Source organism: Marmota monax, unplaced genomic scaffold (assembly GCF_021218885.2).
Source record: "Marmota monax isolate L192 unplaced genomic scaffold, Marmota_monax_Labrador192_F-V1.1 WCK01_AAM20220418_F8-fsc00004, whole genome shotgun sequence".
NCBI lineage: Eukaryota > Metazoa > Chordata > Mammalia > Rodentia > Sciuridae > Marmota > Marmota monax.
The window spans coordinates 10,742,966-10,766,182 of NW_026692881.1; the positions used below are offsets into that span (position 1 = coordinate 10,742,966).

The 23,217-nt window shown below is 42.2% G+C and overlaps 1 protein-coding gene and 1 pseudogene across 5 annotated transcripts in view; one reads left to right on the forward strand and one right to left on the reverse strand.

Moving 5' to 3' along the window:
* Positions 1-23,217, forward strand: part of Plce1 (phospholipase C epsilon 1) — a 363,943-nt gene that overhangs the window by 185,273 nt on the left and 155,453 nt on the right. For all 5 annotated transcript variants that reach the window (XM_058581097.1, XM_046450435.2, XM_046450436.2 and 2 more), the window contains one exon: positions 21,912-22,200. In XM_058581097.1, the coding sequence (XP_058437080.1) occupies positions 21,912-22,200 (289 nt within the window). The remainder of the gene's footprint in view (positions 1-21,911; positions 22,201-23,217) is intronic.
* Positions 20,744-21,225, reverse strand: LOC124096315 (large ribosomal subunit protein eL33-like; annotated as a pseudogene).

The following is a 23,217-nucleotide window of genomic DNA, read 5'->3' on the forward strand; positions in this document are numbered from 1 at the left end:
TTTTTTCTGCAGTGAGCATGGATTTTTATAATTGGAGAGGAAAAAGGGGTTTTTGTTTGTTTGTTTGCTTTTCCAGAAAGCAGAAGTGTCATCCTTGTGACAATCCCAAGCTTCATCCTTGTCTATTGACAATTTTTGGTTTGATTTGGTTGGTAGTGCTGCAAAAGGTTCTTGAGATTTCTCTAGAACTGTGTTTCTTCACCTCAGGTAGTTGTGGGAACAGTCCAGGGCACTGTACGATGTTTCAGCAGGATCATTATCCTCTACACATGAGATGACAGTCACTTATCCTCAATTTTGACAACCAAAAATGTCTCTCCCTATATTACAAACTGTCCTTGGGAGGCAAAATCATCCATTAAGAGCTCTGTTCTAGAACCATGTGTTGATACTTTTCTAAAGGCCACTCCCCTAGAGACCCGTAATAGATAGCAGGAGCCAGGCGCAGTGGTGCACATCTGTAATCCCAGCAGCTTGGGAGGCTGAGGCAGGAGGATCATGAGTTCAAAGCCAGCCTCAGCAAAAGCAGGGTGCTAAGCAACTCAATGAGACCCTGTCTCTAAATAAAATACAAAATAGGGCTGGGGATGTGGCTCAGGGGCCAAGGGCTCCTGAGTTAAATCCCCAGTTACCTCCCCCAAAAGAGATAGCAGTAGCTGCTCCATATGTAGAGATCTAGGAATTCATTCACGAAATACTTGTTAACCAGGAGATGTTTGGTGGCAGAAAGGTGTGGCAATAGGTCACCCTAACCCTTCTAGCTGCAGGCCAGGATTCCACAGGAGGAATTCAAACCCTGGCAGGCAGAGGCAGAGTGAAGGGGAAGGGAGATCTGGCCAGCCACAAGGCTCGAGAAGACTGAGACATCAGCAATTTTGGTGACAGGAGAGAGAGACAAGCAGAATTCCCAATCTGAGATGAGAATAAAAGCAAAAATACAGTTGACTAGACATTGTGGAGCCTGCACCAGAGAACTAAAGCTCCCTAAATTCCTCCTGACAGGGAACGCGATTGTCCTGAGAGCCTGGGGCAGCACTCAGTGTGCTGGGGAAGAAGCAGGGGCCCTGGTGAAGAGGAGGAAGGGTGGGCAGCTGGAGAGCCCCTGCAAGGCTGGGAGGGGGTGGCTTGGGTCAAGACTGAGACATTTATACTTGGTTCTAGAACAGAGGAAAGAAACAATCAATTTTCCTATAGGAAAGATCTCTAGAAGTGAATAAAAAGAAAGGTGTACTTTTTAAATTTCAATGAGTAACACTTAGTTGCCTTTCAATGACAGTATAATGATCAATAATTAAAATGTAATTTTGCCATTTTCTAGTTTTTGAGTAATTTATTTATTATTTTAAACATTTATGGAGGTTTATGGCTGTGGCAGTTTTGCTTTCCTGACCTGTTGTTGATCATATTCTCTGATTTATATGAGGCCTAGTCAGGAACACAATCTCTAATCATAAAATTTTTCCTATGGGAAAAATATATCTTGCTTTATGACAGTGTACTTTATGACATGTTTTCCAGAAATAACGTGTGGAACAAAGTAGAGGTCGTCTATGTAATTGGTGTTTGTTTCTTCTGTGCATTTTTATGCACTTGTGCCCCTTAGAACCTAATTTATTTTCCATTCTCTGCTAGAGATACATATTCACTATTTACTAAAGCTTGAGATGTTCTTTTTTTAAAAAAATTTTTATACTCTTATTTTTTAAATTTATTTTTATATGATGCTGAGGATCAAACCCAGTGCTTCACACATGTGAGGCAAGTGTTCTACCACTGAGCCACAACCCCAGCCCTTGAAGTGTTCTTTTTTAAAAAAATATGAGAGACATAAGGAAAACGAATGAGGAATTAGTAAGATAGTGATTCAAATTGAACTGTGTGTCTATATATGTGTGTATGTGTATATATATGTGTGTGTGTGTGTGTGTATACACACACATATATACATATTTATTTCAGTTTGGTTAAATAATATGAAATTTCCATTTTTATAGGTCAAACCAGTGAAATATCAGCAAGTTCACATGGTTCAGTCTAATAAAGAAAATTTTTGTGAAATGAATATTCTACTTTTTATTGCTTTCTTAAAAATTCTGAGATTTGTTTCCCTGAAGACGGAGTTGAAAACTTTGGCTGCATATCATGCTGGGCATGGCTGGAATTCAACAAATTATTATTGCTTAGAATTCTTGTTTCCATTGGAACAAGAGTTCTCAACCCTAGCTGCTCATAAAATCACTTGGGGGAACTTTTAAAAAGATGCTAATTCCTGGGCTCTATCCTGGACTGACAGGTCAGCATTTGGGGGATGTTGAGGGTGGTATGTGTGAGGCCAGGGCTTGGGCTTCAGTGTTTTTTGCTCCTCAGGTGACACTGAAGTGCAGCCAGGTTTGAGAACCATTGCGTGAGCATTTCCCTTTGAGGAGTCTCCACAAAGTTTCTCTCTGCCTTGGAAAAAGAAAAATGCATCACCTTGGCTCCTGACCTATGGTTTTTATCTTGCTTTGCACTAACAAAGTTCTAAGATGAAATGAAAAACTTTACTTTAACTTGATTGAACTCCTTTTAGATATTCATTCAATGGAACATTTATTGGGTACCTACTATGTGTCTGATCCTGTGGTTGGATATTTTGGGGAAATTATGACAAGTCTAAGAAAAACAGTTTGGGTCTTTTACAACGCTCATTTTAAAATGCCTGGAATAGGCAAATCTATGGAGTCAGAAAGTAGATTAGTAGTTTCTTAGGTCTGGGAAGTTGGAGAAAATGGGAAGTAACTACTAATGGATATGGGGCTTCTTTAGGGGTTGTTATCATTATCATCATCATCATTTGTGATAGTGGGGATGGAACCTAGGGTGCCTTGCTGCTGAGCTATATCTCCAGCCCTTTTTATTTTTCATTTTGACACAAGGTCTTGCTAAGTTGCTGAGGCAGTCCTCAAACTTGTGATCCTTTTCTCACAGCCTCCTGAGTGGCTGGGATTACAGATGTGCGTCACACCATACCTGGAAAAGGAACAGTTATTTTTAATTAATTAATTTATTTTTTTTAGCAGGGCTGGGGATTGAACCCAGGTCCTCAAACAAGCTAGACAAGCACTCTACCACTGAGCCACATCCCCAGCCCTTCTTTGGGGTAATTGATATGGTTTAAAGTTGGTTGTAGTGAGACTGAACAACTCTTTGAATATATTAAAAATCATTGACTTGTGCACTTCAAGAGAGTGAAGTTTTGGAATGTGAATTATAAAATTATAAAGTTTTGGAATGTGAATTATAATGTGAATTATAAATATTTTTTAAAAAGTCAACAGTGTCCTCCATTGAACACCTGAGTAAGTGAATTAGGATCAGCATAGAAGCAGCTCAGTGCAGTACACCCATCCTTTCCAAAATTGATAGAGCTTTAAAAATAAGGACAATCACTGAGAGCAAAATAAGGTCAATATTGCTTGAAGACATGCAGTCGTCACCTGCAATAGCACCTGAATGTTGAGCCAGTAGATAGGGCACAGATGTCCCAGGATATCTCCCAGTTAAGAAAAAGACAAGAACTCATAGAACTCTCTGTGCCACAGGTGCTTTCCATGGGATGGATTAATTCATTTAGTCATCACACAGTGCTCCCTATCCTACCACACTGAAACCCAGGTACTCAAAAGGGAACTGCCCCAAGGTCATACAACTAGTTAAGTGGTGGTGTTAAGACCACCTCAGTGGGTGGGAAGGATTCTGATAGAAGTGTGGAGATGCGGACAGGCAAGGGACAGGGCAGGGAAGCTTGGGTGTGGGGAGGGGATGGATGGTAAGCAACAGTGGGTAAGGGAGGACCTGGCTGGGAGGATAGACAGCAGGAGGCTACTGAGCTCTCCTGACCATGCTAAGGAATCAGAATGTATCAGTGAAGATGGTTGGATCAGAACAAGATCATTTTTCTAAATGCCCAGATATATGCCAGTCTGAACGGGGATTGACCTCAGTCTGTTCCTGTGTCTCAACTTGTGTGGGAGTGATCACACCTCAGGACCTGCCATCCTACTTGATCCCATGACATCCCACTGGGAAGCAGCCACCAAAAGAGAAATCACAACAACCTGGGCAAACTGAAGTGCTTCCTCAGGTCCTGCCCTTGGACCCCCAATTCTCTGCAGCAATAGCCAAGTCCCAGCCCCAGGGAGTGTCCCAAGTCCCGGGTGCTTGAAGCATTCGGCATCAAACCCTTGGACTAAAAGGCATCAGGCTTTCAGTCTGATTTATAATCCAAGCTCTGCCCATCGGAGGCAGCAGCTTTTCATCCCCACAAACACATTCCCTCCACTTTCCCTTCTAAGCACGGTCCATCTCAGGGCTTGGTCATTTATGATTTTTCTGCAATCTCTTCCTGTTCCAACTTCCTTGTCATGCTTGGATTTTTATACTAAGTCTCATAGCACTTCACTTTGGGGTAACTTTGCTTAGCATTATAAACTTTACATCACCCCCAAATAACCAAGTGTTCACAGTATAGATGTTTCCTTATTTCTTTATCCTCTGGACTTCATAATGTGTCAGTCCTGTTATACTTTGTCTCTCTCTCCCCCTTTTTCCCTTGAATGATCAGTTATAGGCACCCAGCAGCCATTCCCTCCAGTGAAGCCAGCCTGTTTCCATTACCTTGGCCTCCCCTGAACTGCAGGGACCCCAGTGACCTGCACTGCTCTCTTCTCACTTGTTATCTCCTGTCTTGTCCTATTAGGTAACCTTCCTTCTTACCCACCTAGCCTGCCCAGCCTCCTCTGGTTAAGTGAGAGACATTGGATAAAGTGGGGATGAATCATTGGTGAGTCACTGAGCCCTTCCTAGGCACTGAGGAAGGTGATAATTGTTCTGATGTCTAAAACCAGGGTGAGCAGCAGGCATCCAGAGCATGGTCATCTCAGACTCGCTGACCTCAATCCTTGTTCTATCTCTACCTCCCTTTTCCCTTCCTTGCTTCTGTGTGCTTCTCTTCTCCCCCACCACATACCCATACCAACTTCTTAATCTAGAACTCATTGATCTCCTTATCTGCCATACCCATAGCACTTGGCTTTTTCTTATTTTTTAAATTGTGTCTGAAAATAATAGTAATTATGACTGTCTAACTCATGTGTGTGTGTGTGTGTGTGTGTGTGTGATCAATTAATTTAAAAGTGGGAAAAGGAACCCTGGCATTGATTGGAAAAGGTTGCCAAGTCTGCCTCTGGAATTCTTAGGAAACACAGAAGAGCTTGCAGTGAAATTTGTTGGGTGAACTGATGGAACCCTAAGTTCAGCCAGCCAGGGATAGCCATGCCTTCTTCCTAACACAGAAAACGTTCCACCTTCTAAAAGAAATGGCATTTGCTTCTCCATGCCTACAAGACATAGAACTGAAAGCAATTTGGAGGGAGGAAATCAAAAGGAAAGAGAAGGCTCCTGTCCTCATCCCTGCACCCCTGATGTCCCACAGCCCATTTTCCAGCTGCTCCCTCTCCATTTCCATTTCCTCTGCTTCCTATTTTGGAGCACATTGTCAACATCATTGTCATTCCAAGGACAGCAAAAGATATGTTTGTCTCTGTATGTAGACTTTCTCCTCTGATCACAACAAATAAAACTCCCTTCCTCTTTCCTCCATGCTCATGAGGTAAATGGCTGAGCAAAATTTGGGTGTTTGAGGATAGGACAAATTTTGAGAGAAAAGTATGAGGACAGGGGCTGGGGATGTGGCTCAAGCGGTAGCGCGCTTGCCTGGCATGCATGTGGCCCGGGTTCGATCCTCAGCACCACATACAAACAAAGATATTGTGTCCGCCGAAAACTAAAATAAATAAATAAATAAATAAAAGTATGAGGACAAGCTTCCCAGTTTTTTTTTAAAAAAAAGTAATCTGACTTTTGGACCACATGAGATAGAACCTCTAGTTGAACAGCATTTGTTCCAAACAAAGCACCAACTGATATCCAGATCAACTGCAGAAATGATCAGGATTTAAACAGAGATGTGGCCCATCCAAAGGCCCCTTCTTCCAGCTCAGCACCACATTCATGTATCTTCTTTGGCTTCTACATGCTCTGCTGGGAATCAGATTCAGTGACTTTCCCCTCCCTCTAGCCCACAGGCCTGGAGACTTATACCAAATGCCAGCTGCCCTGACACTGTTCCCTACCCGTGACATAACAGGTAATGTCCAATAACTGCAGATGCCACGGGTCAGCTAAAATCAATTCAAGGAATATTTCCTGGGTTCCAACTATATGCAACATAGGCCACCATCAACCATACAAATCTTTACTAAAGTTGACTATACACAACTTCCTTATATGAGTGGTCTAAGAGAAAAATCAAGAAAAGGGAATGTGTTCTACTTGAGTTAGAGAGCTCCAAGAAATCATGTAACTTACCATGAATCACCAGGTCATGGAGGATCCAAAGGAGAGAACGCCCCAAGAGCACCCACAAGCAATTGATCCCAGTGGGTTGGTCATGGCTGCAGCTAGTATATCCACTGTTGTGGTTGACACTGCTTTTAAGTATGTATAGTGGCATCTGCATAGTGTCCTTTATGAGCTCCTACAAAACATTGACTGTAAGCAGTTATTTAGGGCTCCCTCAATGTGGAGGACAACCATATTTTATTTTTCTCATTATCATCTTTATTTTTCCCCACTTTTTTTTTTGTTGTTGGTGGTGTGTTATAGGGATAACAGTATTTTAAATACTTGCAAGAAACCCAGAGAATCTGGAGACAGGGAAAGCTCTTAAGTCTACTTTTTACACAATAGAGCTTCATACCATTATTCTATATATAATCTTTTCACCAAAACACTGTCGCCTGATTCTTTCAACAAAAGACCTCTTTGTTTTGATAGCTAAGAAAAACCTTAAGCTCAGTAGAGACAACAGAAGAAGCTTTTAAAATTATAAAATGTAAGGGCTAAAATGCCATGTTGGGATGTAAATTGTTTTTTTTTTAATTAACTTTAAAAAACTTAACTTTTTAAATTTAAGTTTTTAACTTAATTTTTTTAACATTTTAAACTCTTGGCTAACTTTAGGGGGTATTTTACATTTTGATTTCTTTTTGTGAGATCTCCGTGGAGTTCTTTGGAATCAGAATACAACTCAGGGCACCATATCTTTCTTATTTTTCTTACCTGACTGTAATAGGGTAGGTAGGCACAGGTGAGATGGAAGGTGATCATTACTTATACCCATGAGTCTTCTGAAGGTCAAATATGTTTTCTTCCAACTTCAGTCTAGGAGTATGATCCTAGCTGTGAACATTGACACTCACACATGCCTCTGTGATAGAAATATATGGTACAGGGAGAGACTGACCCTGGCTCCTCCTCATGAACTTGAGTATAAATTCAAATGCCATGGCTTGTTTATGTTCTCATAGTTCTCCAGTATTGCAGAACATTATTGAAGGCTTATCTTTCCACTGTTATCTTCCAAGGTAGAGAGGAAGGTCATGTTTCCTTTAAGTTGTTGCATTGCTTTCTGGATCTATACTCCAAAGACTGGAAAAGTTCCTAGTTCTTGCTCACCCTGGGGGATGCCTCTGAAAGTTTATATATTGTGAGTGCAAACAAGGAGGTGGTCTCTTGCATAGTTCAGGCTGGTAGGGAATGTGCACTCTGTCCCTTCTCATTGATTTTTTTTTTTTATTAACAAGGAAACTACCACATCATAACAAATGTTAGAAGTGATTATCTCCATCAGTGCTTTACCAGGGAAAGGGCTTTGTCTGAGTTGTGTCTTCAGTACCTACATGACACTTCTGGATACCAATGAATGTCCTCAGACACAGAAGACATAACCCCCAGCTGCACTGATGTGATAGTTGCAAATGGTTATGAGCTAGAATCACATCCGCTGTAAGGGTTCAGAAGGGCCCTGTTTATCCCCCCAGACTCAGTGTTCAGTCTCTTAGCTTTAGCCGTGAGGAGCTATTTGCACATACTGTTCCTTCTGTTTAGGACATTCGCCCCTCCTATGCTCCCTCAGCTTGGCTTGGCCAATTCTTACCACCCACAGGTCGTGTCTTAGGTATTCCCTCCTAGGAAAAGCCTTCCATGGCCTTCTAAGACCCTCCTCTGTGTTTCTGACACTCTGAGCTCACACCACCACAAAACTGCGAGAATCTGGTCTAATTGCCCATGATCTTGCCTATCTTCCCTGATACTCAGTAACTTTCTGGAAAACAAAAGTCTGTTTTACTCATCTTTTCATCTCCAGCTTCTAGCAAGCTATTTGGCACAAAGTAAACATTCGGTAAATAGTTGTTGAATGAATGAATGGAATCTAAAAAACGGAAGACATTCTTAGGCATAGATTTCTTCTCCTTCAGAGATTCACATACAGCCAGAGACTGTGTCTGGATTGGATGCCAGCACAAGCTTTTCAGAGGATTCCCTGGGGCGGGCACACTGGCCAGGGCCTGGTTGTTACTTGGGACCTCCCAGAGGCTGTGCTTCTCTGGGTGTAGGGCCCCCAGGATTCCCCCCACCAAGCTGGGCTATATTTCTATTCTGTGTTGTTCTCAATTCCTTCATCTTGTCCAGGCCTCTGCTCCCTTTTCTGATTCAGGTCCAACAGTTCCTCTCCAGGCTCCGGGTCCTCCTGACTATCAACCTTGGTGACAACTCTAGCTCCAGCAAAGCTGGTAGATGCTATTCTAACCCATCACTACCTATTCCATTTGCTCTTCCTGAAGTGTGTTCATTAGTAGGTTAAGTCTGGTTCTACCCTTGGATGACACTTGAACTCTGTACTGCTTATCCTAAATGGCTCTCAGGTCTTGTCAATAGACTTGAGGCTCTAAGTGGGTGCCATTTTTTTTTCCTGCAGTAGCACAATTAATCTGGATCAGAATCCCACTTAGTTTGAGTCCCATTTCTGAGGGCGGGTTTAATGTTTGCTCAACTACAGAGTTTCTGTTCCTTGGAGGTTTGAGGAGGGATGTCCCTCACTCCTCTCTGGTGGTGGCTCACTTAACTTCCATTAGAGGAGAGACCTTCAAAAATTAAATTAATGCAGTTTTCCAGTGAAAGAAATACAGAACACTCAATATTGTAAGCAATCATCCACTAATAATTAGATGAAGGTCTCTGATTTCAGGCCCTACTTAGCAACACTCCTCCTTCATTCTCACCTCTTCCTTTACCCCTGGAATGGAAGCTCATGGTATTAACAACAAAGGGGAGAGAAGAGGATTGAAGGATGGAGGGAAGAAATGATCAATGGGAATAAAGGGAAGAGAAGGAGGGATGGTGAGGAAGGTAGAATTGATCAAGACAGAATTAAAAACAGGATGAGATTCAAAAGACAGCACAATGGACTGTCTGCAAGTGAGGAGGGTCAAGAAATTTTGAAGTGAAGAAACCATGGGGACCAAGAGGAATCTGGAAAAAACCACCTGGAGCAACCAACAGAGACAGAGGGGGCAGAGAAATGAGAGAGGACGAGAGGGAGGATCTGAACTTTAACTCTCATATTAGCCAAGAAGATGAATGAACTCCCGCTTACTGAATGCCTCATGCATGCCAAGTGCTGTGCATTGGTAGAGAGTGTGCCCACAGGCTCACAATCGAATCCCAGAATTTTCTGTTTGACTCTGTAACTGAAAATACCCAGACATCTCCGAATGAGTTCACTGGGAGAAGGCTGACTGCCACACTCCTAACCCCTGCCCCAGCCCAGGAGAGCAGAGCCTGGCCGGCTGCAGAGGCCAGTCCTGGCAGCTCCACAAAGGGACTTCAGTGGGTAAACAGAAGCACACTTATCTCTGAGTACAGGAGTTTTCACCACCTCTGGAATGTTAGTGAATAACCAGGAGGGGGCAGAGGGTGGCTTTTAGGGTTGGTAGGTCATCTCAGGTCCTGAAAGCCAGCCTGCAGGACCTTGGATCTCTAAAGATTCTAGGCATCAATGCTGTTATCACTAGTGGTTACAGAGGATTGGTGAAACTGAAGACAAAAGACTTGCGGCTATCTTCTCTCTTTGAGTCCTTATCCAGTGATAATATCTCTGTTGTCCATCTCTGGTTGTCAGAGCAGTAGGAGATCAGCCTCAGCCTCGGGCTATCTTCAAGCAGACAATAGGTTAAAAGTCCATGAAGGACCAACATAGCATGATAGTGGCATAAAGCCAACACATACAATGGAACAGGATAAAAACCCTAGAAACCAATCCATGCATCTACAGCCAACTGGTACTCTACACAACTGCCAAAGACATACATTGAAGAAGCGGTAGCCTCTTCAATAAATGATGCTAATTAGACAGGATGCAGAAGAACGGAATTCCATTCCTCACCCTACCATGTACAGAAACCAACTTGACATGGATTGAAGACCATCCTGATGTAAATGTGAGGCCTGAAACTATATTACAAAAAGTAGGAGAAACACTTTGAAACATCAGGTATAGGAAGTGATCTTTTGGATAAGAAAGCACAAGTAACAAAAGCAAAAGTAGACAAATGGGATTACAGAAGCATCTGTACAGCAAATGAAACAATTAACAGAGGGATGAGAAAACCTGCAGGCTGGAGAAAAAACTGACAAAGGATTTCTGTCCAGAATAAAATGAACTTGAGAAACTCAATAGCAAAAAAAAAAAAAAAAAACTTCATCATCATCATCATCATCATCATCATCATCATCTAATTTTAAAATGGGAAAATGATCTGAATAGACATTTCTCAGAAGAACACATACAATGGCCCATAAGTTTGTGAAAAATATTCAACATCACTAACCATCAGGAAAATGCAAATCAAAACCACAGTGGGATATCACTTAACTCTAGTCAGAATAACTATTATCAAAAAAGCAAAAAAACAAACACTGTTGAGGATATAGAAAAAAAAGGAACCCTAAAACACTATTTTAAATTAGTAGTCATTGTGTGAAACAGTTTGGTGGTTCTTCAAAAGACTGAAAACAGATCTTTGTTACATCATTACGGAGATGACTGCACTCTCATGTTAATGGCAATATTATTCAGAACAGACCAAAAAAATGGAACTGACAAAAATGTCCATTGAGTGAGGAAATGTGGTTTAGATACACAATAAAATGTTACTCAGGCATAAAGAAGAATAAAATCCTGTCATTTGTAGCAACATGAATAGAACTGAAGGATATCGTGTTAAATGAAATAAGCCAGATGCAAAAATACAATCTCACCTATTCTTTCTCAATATGTGGAAGCTAAAAAAAGTTGATCTGAAAGTAAATGAGAATGGACTGTGATTACTAGAGGCCAGGAATGGTAGAGGGAGGAGTAATAAAGGGAGGCTGGAGAGCAAGTACCACAATGCGTTAGATAGGAGGCAAAGGTTCTAGTGTGCTATAGCACAGGAGGGTGAAGTCACAATAACCGGTTGTATATTTCATGATGAGCTAGAAGGGAGGGGCTCAAGGTCTCCAAACAAAGAAATGGTTAGGAGACAGAAATGCTCATGACCTTTTATTTGATCATTACTCATTATATACAAGTGTTGAAATTCCACATTGTATCCCACAAATGCGTACAATTATACGTTTAAAAAGAACAAAGAATCGTAAAACAAATATCACAGTTTAAAAAAAAAAAAGAAGCAGCAGCCCAGGAATGAAATGTTGTGTTGATTCAGAAGCAATGACCCAAGCAGGAGACCCTCAGAGCTCTGAAGAAAGACAACACTAGTCCTTTCCATCAGGTAGAGGGAGGGAGCTTAGAAATTGGGATGAGGTGAGCAGAGATTCAGGTTACCAAGGAGAGGGGCACAGGAAGCAAACAGCCTGGTGGATTGTCCTGGTCCCCTCCACTTTGTGCACACAAGCAGTCCAGAGAGGCAGGATGTCAGAAATTTTCTGCCCTCACAACTCCCCATGTGCACAGCTTAGCAAGCACACTGCCATGCAGCCTCTGAGCCAGGGATTGTAGGCTACAGGATTTGTGAAAGTTTGTTTTGTCTTGCAGGGGCTTTGTCCCCATGTGATTCATTAGTTGACCCATTGCTCCTTAGAGCTGCAAGGAGCCTGGTAGTTCAGGCCATTAAGTCCCTTCTGTGGACCTAATTCACGGCCTGACATCACAAGCCTAACAGCATAATCCATTTGTCCTGATTTGATTTTTTCCTTTCCAAGAGGCTTCCTTGGCAGTCAGGTTTTCTCATTACAACATGATTCATCTGTATGGTAATTCCCATTAGAATTAGTATCTCAGACGTGATTCATCTTGGCAGATATTAAGCTGGAAGCATCTCTTAGAGAAAGGCCTGTTACATTCACAACCAGGGAAACGTCTGTGAGGTGCCCCTTCCTTCAAGTAGCATTTGTTAGTTCTGCCCTGTGCTAGATTCTGAGCTAGAAGTTTGGACATGAACATGCCCTTGCCGTTGCTCTTGGTATCTCCCTTTCTAGAAGAGAGATGACATGGACACAAGTGCCTGTGTATCATCTGAGAAGTACAGAAATAAAAAGGTAACATTTTTCTCCTTAAAGCCCAAGGTTGTGGTTCTCATATGTCAGCAGGAGTTCGTATCAGCTGGAGGGCTGGTGAAATACAAATTGCTGGGGTAGGGTTCCAGAATTTTTGATTCAGGAGATCTGGGATAGGGCCCCCCAAACTTGCATTTCTTAAAAAGTTCCTGGGTGATGCTGCTGCTCTGGTGATGCCCCTCCCTTTGAGAAGCACAGCTCTAAGCCTCCAGTAATTTCTCTTGGGCACCCATCCTTCACTGACTGCAGTGTGCTAATCAGTGTGCTCTGTGCTGAGGACAAGTGTTGAATAAAGACATGGCCCCCACTCTTGTGGGCCTTCATAGCCCAGAAGAGGAGTAGTCAGTGACGGCTATATTTCACAGGAAATACCACTGTGGAGTTTTGCAGAGGGTACACAGAAAAGATCATGATTATTTCTTGTTGGAGCCCAGGGAAACCCATATGGAGGAAGCAAAATTTTAATGAAAATGTAAAATGTGGACTGGGAAAAGTCATGTGGAAAGGCATTTATAACTGTGAAATTCCCAGATGATCCATCAGCTGTCCTGGGACACCCTCTCACACTTCTTCTTAGATGCTTTTTGCAGTATCAAAGATTCAGTGCCAGCCAAATCTTTACAAGGTGGCACCCACCTGTATGTAATCCTAGCTACTTTCGAGGCTAAGGCAAGAGGACCACAAGTTCAAGGCCAGCCTCAGCAATTTATCAAGACCCTGTCTCAAAATAAAAATTAAAAGGGGATGTAGGTCAGTGGCCCCTGGGTTCAACCCCCAGTACCAAAAAAAAAAAAAAAAAAAAGAGAGAGAGAGAGAGAGAGAGAGAGAGAGAGAGAGAGAAAACAGACTCGGGTTACTTCCTGTAGAAGCCAGTGGTCTGAAGCCAGTGGTCTAGCTCTGGTTAATTGGCCTGGTCCTAGCAAAGCCTTTATTTTTGGCTCTTTGGAGTTCTGTTTGGTCAGTGTCTCCTGCATGGTCTGAATACTCTCAGTAGAATGGAATTCTCTGCACAGGCACTGGAATGGAATGTGGAATCAAGAGCAGAGGAAATACAGCCTCAGCCAAAACCCTGCTCCCCATCCCTGCCACTGGGTCTCTAGGCCGCCACAGCTGCCACCTCTCCAACAGCCCCACTGTTTTTCTTGACTCTTAGGAAAGTTGATGGTTCTTAGGTCGTTGCCTTTGTTTATACACAGATACCCATCAGACATCAAGCTTCCAGCAACTCCAACCTTCTAGAACACTACTTCCAGATTCTAGAAGTTAGGGGAGGGGTATATGAGACCACTAAAGGGGGTTCCAAATCATGATACACAGATCTCACACTTCATGCCAGGAAGGGGGGGGTGGCCTACCTGTCCACTCACAGTTAACACAGAGTTAAGTAAACATGATTATTAGTTTGTTTGTTTGTTTGTTTTCCCTAGCATGAGGCCCTTTAAAAACACATTATGGAGAAGGTAAGGGCGCCATTAGAAGTAGATTTGTGAGAAGTGACAGCTGATATTGAAGAACACTGGTAAGAGGGAGGGAAACAGGAGAACCTAACTGTATTAGAGAATAATGGTGATCAAATGTTCATCAATATCAGGGTTAATTAATACTTAAGAAGGCGAGGAAGTGTAGAGAAGAGAGCCATCACTAAGAATCTTAGAGAGAATGTTTGCCGGCCCCTTCATGTCAAAGATAAGAACACTGGGACAGGCATGGGAGTGTGAGGAAGAGGAAGGGTTTCTACCCTTTGCCCAACATCACATAGTTATTAACAACTGTGGTTCTTGCCAGGGCAGAGTCTGCTTCTTCTTCTTCTTTTAAATCATTTTTTTTCATGCATCAATCACAGTCTTTGTAACTGTAACTTAGTATTTGTTGAATTAAACTGGTATAGGAGAGTCTCTCCATGAATCTGTATCCTGGATTCCTTTTTTTTTTTAAAGCCCATGATCCTTCCAAGTTACCACTTTCATGAAAAATTAGGGTGAATAATACATCAGATTAAGTACTCTTGATTCTAAGCCAATCAACAAATAATAATAGAAGCGTGTTAAACCATCAGTGAATTTCTCAGAACCGGCCCATGTGATTAGTAACAATTGGAGCCTGCTTTGGCTATAGATGTTCTGGATACTTTGCAAAGATTTGATGCATTTCCTGTGATTTCTACATCTGATGTTCAGCAAATATAGGTAACATTGTATTCTGGTGTAGATTAACCCAAATGGATTCATCGCCAAAATACTGGAAGATTCTAGCCAAGTTTTTGTTCAAGACATAGAATAGAAACTCATTCAATTAAAAAATAGTTCTTGAGAAGTTATAATGCCTGCTACTGTTCTAGACACTGGAGATACAGCAATGAAAAATGGAAAATTCCTCATGAAACTGATTTTTCTACTGGGAGGAGACAGACAATAAGCAGACAGACACAGAGAGATGGAGGGATTCTTAGTACAATTACCCCTCTCTTGAAAGTGCTTCTTTTACATCTATAGTAGATTCCCTGGTGGTTCCACTTGGTAGTTACCAGCACTGGCTTAGAATTGCAGAGTCTTGATACTAAGTCCTAGTTCCTTATTTTTAGATGCTGGTAATATAGTAAAACCTCTTCACAGCACTGCTCCGAGGTGACGAATCATGCCTCAACACTCAATGCCTACTCCACTTTAAACACTCCATGAACGTTGCAATTATTGCAATTATGGAGTCAATTTACCCCTAATAACAAGCCTTTTTTCTGTCAAAAGATTTCAGAAGATACCACCAGATCTAGAAATATCATAATCTTCCTCAACTCTGATCCCAGAAAGTCAGCTTTTGAAATAGAGCAAGTAAAATATGGATTCCCCTCGACTGTACCTTCAGTTAGCAAGTGAAGGCAGAACCCTTTCTGGCTGCATAGAGAAGGGAGGTTCCTTCTGGGTAAGGGCTACAGGGTCTGCCTGCTTCATGCCTTTCAGGGAGCTCAAGGTTTTGCTTTGTCTCTCAACTCCCCCAGCTCTCCTCAGCCAAGGGGTCTGAATTCCATGTCCCAGCCCTGGTTTCTGCCAGGCAGCCCTCTTTTTTGAGTCACAAGGAACTTCACATGTTGCTCAAGTGTCTCTGCTAGCGTTGTATCTGCATTGTTTGCTTTTCAGTAAGTAACTCCATAATATTGAGGTCGTTTTGCTCAAACCACTCCACGTGTCATCCCACGGCACCTGCCATGATGTGAGAAATGTGAGTCCATGAAGAGGATCCATTCACAGCTCCCAGTGCTTGTTAAGCCTAGGAGCCCTGTGAGGCCAATGTCATTGATACAACATTGATCTTGCTACACACATTTTAAGTCTCAGAACTTAACAGTGAGCAAGTCTAGCTTCCTTGATTCCTTTTCTTTCTTCAGTTCCAACAACTTTAGCAGGTCTTATAGTCTACGTCCAAAATATTCTTTTGATTATATTTAATAGTCTGTTTTTTTTCAGTGCTGGGGATAGAACCCAGGACCTCACACATGCCTATTAGGCAAGTGTTCTACACCCTCAGCCCCTAGTGTGCATTTTTTTCTTTTTAAATATTTTTTTAGTTGTAGGTAGACACAATGCCTTTATTTTTATTTATTTATTTCTTTTTATGTGGTGCTGAGGATAGAACTCAGTGCCTCACCCACGCTAGGTGAGCAGTCTACCACTGAGACACAACCCCAGCTCCTAATGTGCAATTTTTAATTATCTTTTTTTGTCTACCTGTTTACTGCCTGTCTTCCCCACTAAAATGAAGCTTTTCTTACTCACTGTTGGATCTCCAGCAACTGGGCTTGGCACAATGTTTGTGCTTAGTAAATATAATTGAATTTTTGAGTAAATGAATGGACACGTAGCTGTTTAACAAGCTTGGTTGCCATGTTGTGATATGTTTATTTTAGCTCAAAAATTATATTGGCCCATATAGGGCAGTAGTCTGTCTTTTTTTCAGCACCTTCTATTACCACATTAATCAAGTGAGATAAAGTTTATATATTTTTTCACTTTGTAATTTAAAACTATAAATCTCCATATAAAGGAAATATATTTGGCCATTCATTAGTCATAACTTGACTATTTCCAAAAGTAATTTAGGGAGACCATGAAAGGAATGATCATGAATCAAAACAATAACAAAAGTAGTGTAAATAGCACCTAAACCCCTTGCCAAATAACAATGTGATCTTGAATCCCACTGGTAAGCAGTGAATGTGTCCGTGTGTAGTGCAGTGGGTGAAGCTGGAGAAACATGGGTTTTAATCTTGGCTTATCCTTTGCATGTGTGTGTTTGTGTTTGTGTGATAGAAAGAGAAGGAATTGGGTTACTATCAGGTTTTTGACATTGAACTCAGTTGCACAAGTAGGCAAGTGTTTTACCACTGACCTATATCCCCAGCTCTTATCTTAGCCTCTTACTAGCTGTGTAAGGTTGACTATATTTCTCTACTTCTCTAAGATAATCTTCCCCAACTGCAAAATGAAATTGACCTCATTTGGTTAGTGTGTGGAGTCAGTTTTTATGTAATTAAAGTACTCGTTGTGCTCAACACATCCTCATTTCGTCAATCATTGTGAATTTTCACCACAATCATTTATTTAGCAATGGTTTTTTGAGTTGACTAGGTGGTTCTCCTTGTCTGAATCAACTGATCTCTGCTGGGCTTTCTTACACATCTGCGGTGGTGGTTGGACTGGCAGTTGGAGGATCTCAAAGCTAGGGTGGCATCACTGTGTGGATGGCTGTTGGCAGGCTACCAGCCAAGGTGACAGGAATGACTGGGCCATGATCTCTCATCCTCTAGCAAGCTAGCTCAGGCTTCTGAACATGCAAGTTGTTATATCATCCCCAAAACAACAAAAGAGAAGGAACTCCAGTGAACAGGTATTGCTCTGTTTGTGGCCTTTTCTATATTCCCCTTGGTTAAGAAAATCACAAGGGCAGCCAGAGTCAGTATGGGAAATAATGAATGACGGTTTTTCGAGCCTACCACAATCATCACTGTCTCCATCATTGTAAGAACTAATATTTGTTGAGCATTCACTAAGTGCCAGATATTGTTCTAATCCCATTATCTTTATCAAAGCTTGTAACTCTAGTCACAACTTTATGAGGCAGATACATTTATGTCCCCCATATTAGAGGAAAGGAAATCGAGGCACAGAATGACAAAGCAACCTCTCTAAGTAAGGTCACACAGCCAGGAGGTAGGGAGCCAGGACTCAAAGTAGTGCTCCAGAGCCACCGTAGTGATGACGGTTCTATACTGCCTTCTCTTCCCACTCCTGTGGGGGTGAGGGGTTTCCATGAGTTCTTCTTTTATAAAAGCGAGTGATCAGATAAGAGATACTAACCAGATTTTGACATGGTCTCTGAGTAATACTGCATCTAGTACTACTCAGCATTTTCCCAACTAGCACCTTGAATTCTGATCATCCAGAATTGGATGGCCAGAACATATTCGCACAGAGCTTGGAAGAGACCTGTGAGCTCTTTCTGGTTCCTTAAGGTGGGGTGTTAGCCAAGGTGGTAGCAGCTCAGACCACTGTTCTTAGAGCCCTTCATCTTCTATTTCTTCAGACAAGTCCGAGGGCCTAGAAACAAGTGGCTGGTGGCAATGAGGAATGATAACTTAATATAAACAGCGTTAATATATTTATTAGTCATTTCTTGGAGGTAAGTTGCAACATTTTTTGAGAGCAGAGATTATGGTTTTCTTGCTATATGCTCAGTAATTATCACAGGCAAGAATACACAGAGAACACGTCAGAGGAGCTTAATGTAGTGTTTATCTACATTCATATCAAAATCTCATTAAGACAAAGGTCCCAAACAAATGTACCAATGGCAATCAATTAGTGGCCAGATGTGATCAGGAAAGTGATGGGTACTGGCACCAACTGGTGAGTTCATGTTCCATCTTGCAGTGGAAAGCCTAGTTATTTGAGGCTGTGTAGGCATGCTCATTGCTACCGGACTGTTCCAGGCTTCAGGATGCTGTATGTAAACTTTCCTGATTTTAAAGCCCCATGTGTCTGTTGAAACCAGTCCATTGGCTAAGTCTGGCTCATGGCCATCTATCTGTGACCTCCTACATTAAGCACCTGTTGGTACTTCTCCATTGCATTATTACTATCCTGAAGCCCTGAGGTGGAGGGTGAGACACAGAGTAAGGTGAAAATGGAGCTGTGAAATGAGAAGAAAGACATCAAGAAGGATTGAGACTTGTCTATTTCTAGGATTCCCCAGAGGTCAAGGAAATGGAAATAAAAAGTTCGATTAGAACAAATTATTTGATATAACCATTTATAGACTAAGTGTTCTAAATCCTTGGTTCAACGACTTGAGAAATATTCAAACACCCAGTAAAACAAAATAAAATATTTCTTTTTAATTAAAGCATTTCAATTATCTTTAACCTTCTGTTATGAAATATAAATCTACAAAAGGGAGAATATTTACTGATTTTCAAGCTTCTGTGATTAAGGAGTCCTTAGGTTATGCAATCCTTTATAAATCTAATATTTTGAGTAAAACATCTTAAAAAAAACTATATTAAAGGACTGAATGAGACATGGGGAATCTATGAAGGGTGATGTGGAGAGTGGAGTGCAGACAATTGCAGGCAGGGTTCAGTGGGCCAGCAGAGCAACTTGGCCAGTGAAGGATACAGGCAAACCATTAGAACCAGGAACCATCCCACACGTTGGTTTTTGAACAAAGCCTCCTAGCATCATTCCTGTGGTGAAAATAACAACAAAAAGCACCAGGGATTGCCCACCTCTGATGGGTTAAGCTCTTTGCTTTAACAGTCCAGGCTCTATCTTATCACTTCCTCTGAGCTTTCTCATTGCCCTTATAACCTCCAATCACGTGCTGCTCTAAACACCTTGCTCTATGTGCTGTTCTAGGACACAATCTGCATTTTCCCGCCTCTTCACTGTTGCTTCCACTGTGAGTTACTTCCCCTACCTGCTCCAGTTTGGGCCACACTGCTTTCCAAGGCTCAGGTCAAACCCTGATTTCCCTGCTGAAGCCCTTAGCTATCAATCCTCACAGAGAATTCTTTTCCCTAATGTCTAGAGAATTTACTTCTGACACACTCGCAGGGACCTTAGTGTGTTGGGGATTGCCTTTATGATTTGGAGCTGAGTGAAAAAAATCACACCCTGATCCGTGTAGCTGTCTCCCCACATTGGCCTTCACAACACAGCCAGATAAGGCTAGGATGATGCTGTCCAGCAACACCATGAGAGCACAGGAATAACCCATCTCACTGAATTGCATAGACTCTGCTCTGTAGTTCTTTGAGGGTGGGAGAATATATTCTGTCCTTTGACTTACCCAATAGTAACAGGCACCACTTCTAGATACTAGGTCAAGCACGTCGTGTGTCAAGTAAATCTCACAGTGTCACTAAGGAGTCATATAATTACCCCCATTTTACAGAGGAAGAAACTGTCTCAAAAGATTCAAGTCCATATGCTCATGTTTATGACTAGCTCTCTAGTGGGTCAAGGCAGAGCTAGGTACACAACCCCACATACCTGGCTCCAAAGATTGGGCTGTGTCCCAACACACCATCTTCATGGCCATACTGACCACTAGAAATTTAATGACAGAGAATTAAGTCTCTGAATTCACCATCTGCCTCCAAGTGGCCAGGGTATATCCACAGGCAGAGGAAATTAGAGTAGAAATCTGGTTAAAGTCACTGTGGTTTGAATTTTATGGAAGTTCTGGGTACAATGGAGAATCTCAAAAGGACCCAGCACAGCTCAATAGGGGACCTCTTGAGGGCCCCGGTCAAGGTGCAGTTTGGAGTGTGCAGCACCATGGGATACATGAATGCCTGGAGGATATGTGAGGGTCTTCCCTTTCCTGGACACTGATGCCACCAAAGAGGGTGGCATTGCCACCCTATCATGAGCTCTTTGCTTTCTGTCTCCCTTATAAGACTGAAAGCTCTTTGAGTGGAGAAGCTGTCTAATTTACCCAGTCTCGAGGCAGTGACTGATATATAAATCCAAATAACTATCTGTTGGTTTGATGAATGATTGACAAGTCAACCAAGGCAAGTGCTCAAGGCAGCATGGTGAAGACAACTCAGGGTAGTAAACCTTCTGTCGGAGTGTAGATTGCTCACCCAGTGCTACATTTCTCCCTGCTGTTCCATGCACTGTCTGGACGACTCTGGCTCTCCAGAACACTTGACAAAACCCAAAACTTTCTTGCAACAATTAGTTTAAATCATTGAGGGGTACAGCATCACATGGATTCTGCATCCAGTGGCCTTAGCAGGAAGGTTGCTTTTGACCTTGCCCAAACCATGCCACTTTTCCCATGGATACAAGTTTACCTTTCACCAGATTCTTCTGGTTTTGTTTAGTTTACTGCCAGGAGTTACTGTGTAATTTTTTTTGCCTTCTACACAGTAGCACAACTCTTGCCTGAGTTGAATTCACTTTCATCTCTAGTATAAACACCTTGGACTTTAGGAAGAGCTTTGTACTCCCTTTGGTTCCAGAGACACTGATCATAGCCAGCAAAAGTGTCCTTGCACCACAGTCTTCCACATGTTTGCCTTTTAGAAATCCCTTTCCCAGCAGCCCTTCACAGGCTCCAAGATGACAGAAACAGAAATGCCTGCCCTGTGTCTCTCAACACAGTGCCTTGTAGAGAGCTGTTCATCATGTTGAGCTATTACATTAGAATGGACCAGGGCATGATGGGGAATCTGTCCCAATAGTATAGTCCTCTTGAGATCATTCTTGGAGAGTTCAAGTGATCAAGAGAGATAAAATCATGATAGTGACAGAGACAGGGCAGAAAGAGTGGGCAGGAGCTGTCAACTCTTTGGATGTGGGAGGTAAGGGAGGAGGAAGGGAAAAAAAAAGATTCAAAGAGTGTCCTCAGCTGATAAAGGATGATTATGCCTGAGAGTGAAATAGAGAGGTTCTTTTTCCCCCTGACTATCTTGTCCTCACTTCAATTTGAGCATGGAGCAAAGATTCCCCATGAATGTTTTGTGGAGGCAGATAGGCATGAGACAGTCATGCAGGATAGTCGGCAAGGACAAGAAGGTTTGCCCTGTCTCTTTGCAGAAGAGCTTTGCTCTCCTGTGGAGGGGGAGAAATTCGAGCTGAATGTATTTTTGGTTGGTACAACTTTAAGTGCTCTGTTTGATAGCAGGGTTGTTTGAATGGCCTATTTCATAACTACACATAGCTTTTCCAAATAGACAGTGTCTGTAGAATGTTCAGGTTAATGCATGAGTCCAGTGCCCAAGAGTGTTTGCACTTCCAGCGACTGGGCCTTCTTTCTTAATAAGTCATGCTGGCATTTTGTCAACAGGTTAATTTGCTTTTCTAAGAAACTAGATTAATACTTCCTGTGCTTTGTGCTATTCCCAGATCTACAATGCAGTGAGAAGAGGAGAAGAAACAGAAAATACAGTTGGATCTCTTCTCCATTTCTTACCAAAGCTTCCAGCCTCTGAAACAGTCCATGGAGGGATTAGCATTTGTCTGTGCTTAAAGCAATGTGTCCAAGACACCGTGTGTGAGTACCGTGCCACCCTCCAAAGGACTTCCATAGCTCAGTACATCACCGGTTCTCTCCTGGAGGCAACCACATCTTTAGGAGCAAGAAGTGGCCTTCTCAATACTTTTGGAGGAGCCACTGGACGAATGATGCTGAAAGGTAATGTCTGAAATTTTACTTTTAACTTTGCACCTTTCCTTCAGAGAAGAATCTTAGATAACCTTTAGGTAACTCTTTATGGAAAATTGAATTCACATATCAGCAACTCTAAGTTAACTGCTTTGAAAGAATACAAAAGAGTATTCCCTTATTAAAATCCTGTAAAGTATAAACCTTCTAGTAGTAAGCCTTAAGATTTTTAAATTCCAAGCTGGGGATGTAGCTCAGTTGTTAGAGTGCTTGCCTGGCATGCACAAGGCTCTGGGTTCAGTTCCCAGCACCACACACACACACACACACACACACACACACTCATACACACACACACACATAAATAAATAAATAAATAAAGATTTTCAAATTCCTTTTTCTAAAGAAGTAAATGGTTAAAATGTTACCTTTAATTCAGGCAGTTGGTTTTTCTTAGTGGTAACACTTGACAGATATCAATTACTATGACAACAGGGGAGTAAACAAATATGTTCATTGAAAACCAGCGGTGGCTGGACACAGAGTGAAGTACAGAGCTCCTTCATACACAGAATCGATAGGTTCCCGTTGATCAGAAAAGCCAAGGACCATCTTCCATGACTCCCACCTTAAAGGACAAGATAGGCAGGCAAAGTTCTGAAAGATGAGAGCTGATGGAAAATGTGGTCCCTCAGCATCTGAACCTTTCTGCTACTTCCCACGAGTGGCAGACAGGCAGGTCATAAATGGCAGCACACCAAAGAACCCCAGAGACTTGCTCACTGCACAGCTGTCACAAGCCACTTGGCAGTCTTCCCTGGCAGGAAGTTACCAGCCAGACAGGGACCATGCAGAGCTGTGTTCCAATCCCTGGGGGCTGCCAAGTGCTCCATCTGATATCTGACCATTTCTCTCTCTCAAGCAGAGTAGCTGTTGTTCCTCCACAGTGAACCTGAGACACCAGGCTAGCAGACCAGTGAGCTTGCTCCTTGATCCTCAGCCTCCCACATGCCATCCCCACACACACCCTGGGTAGGTTTAAGAGGA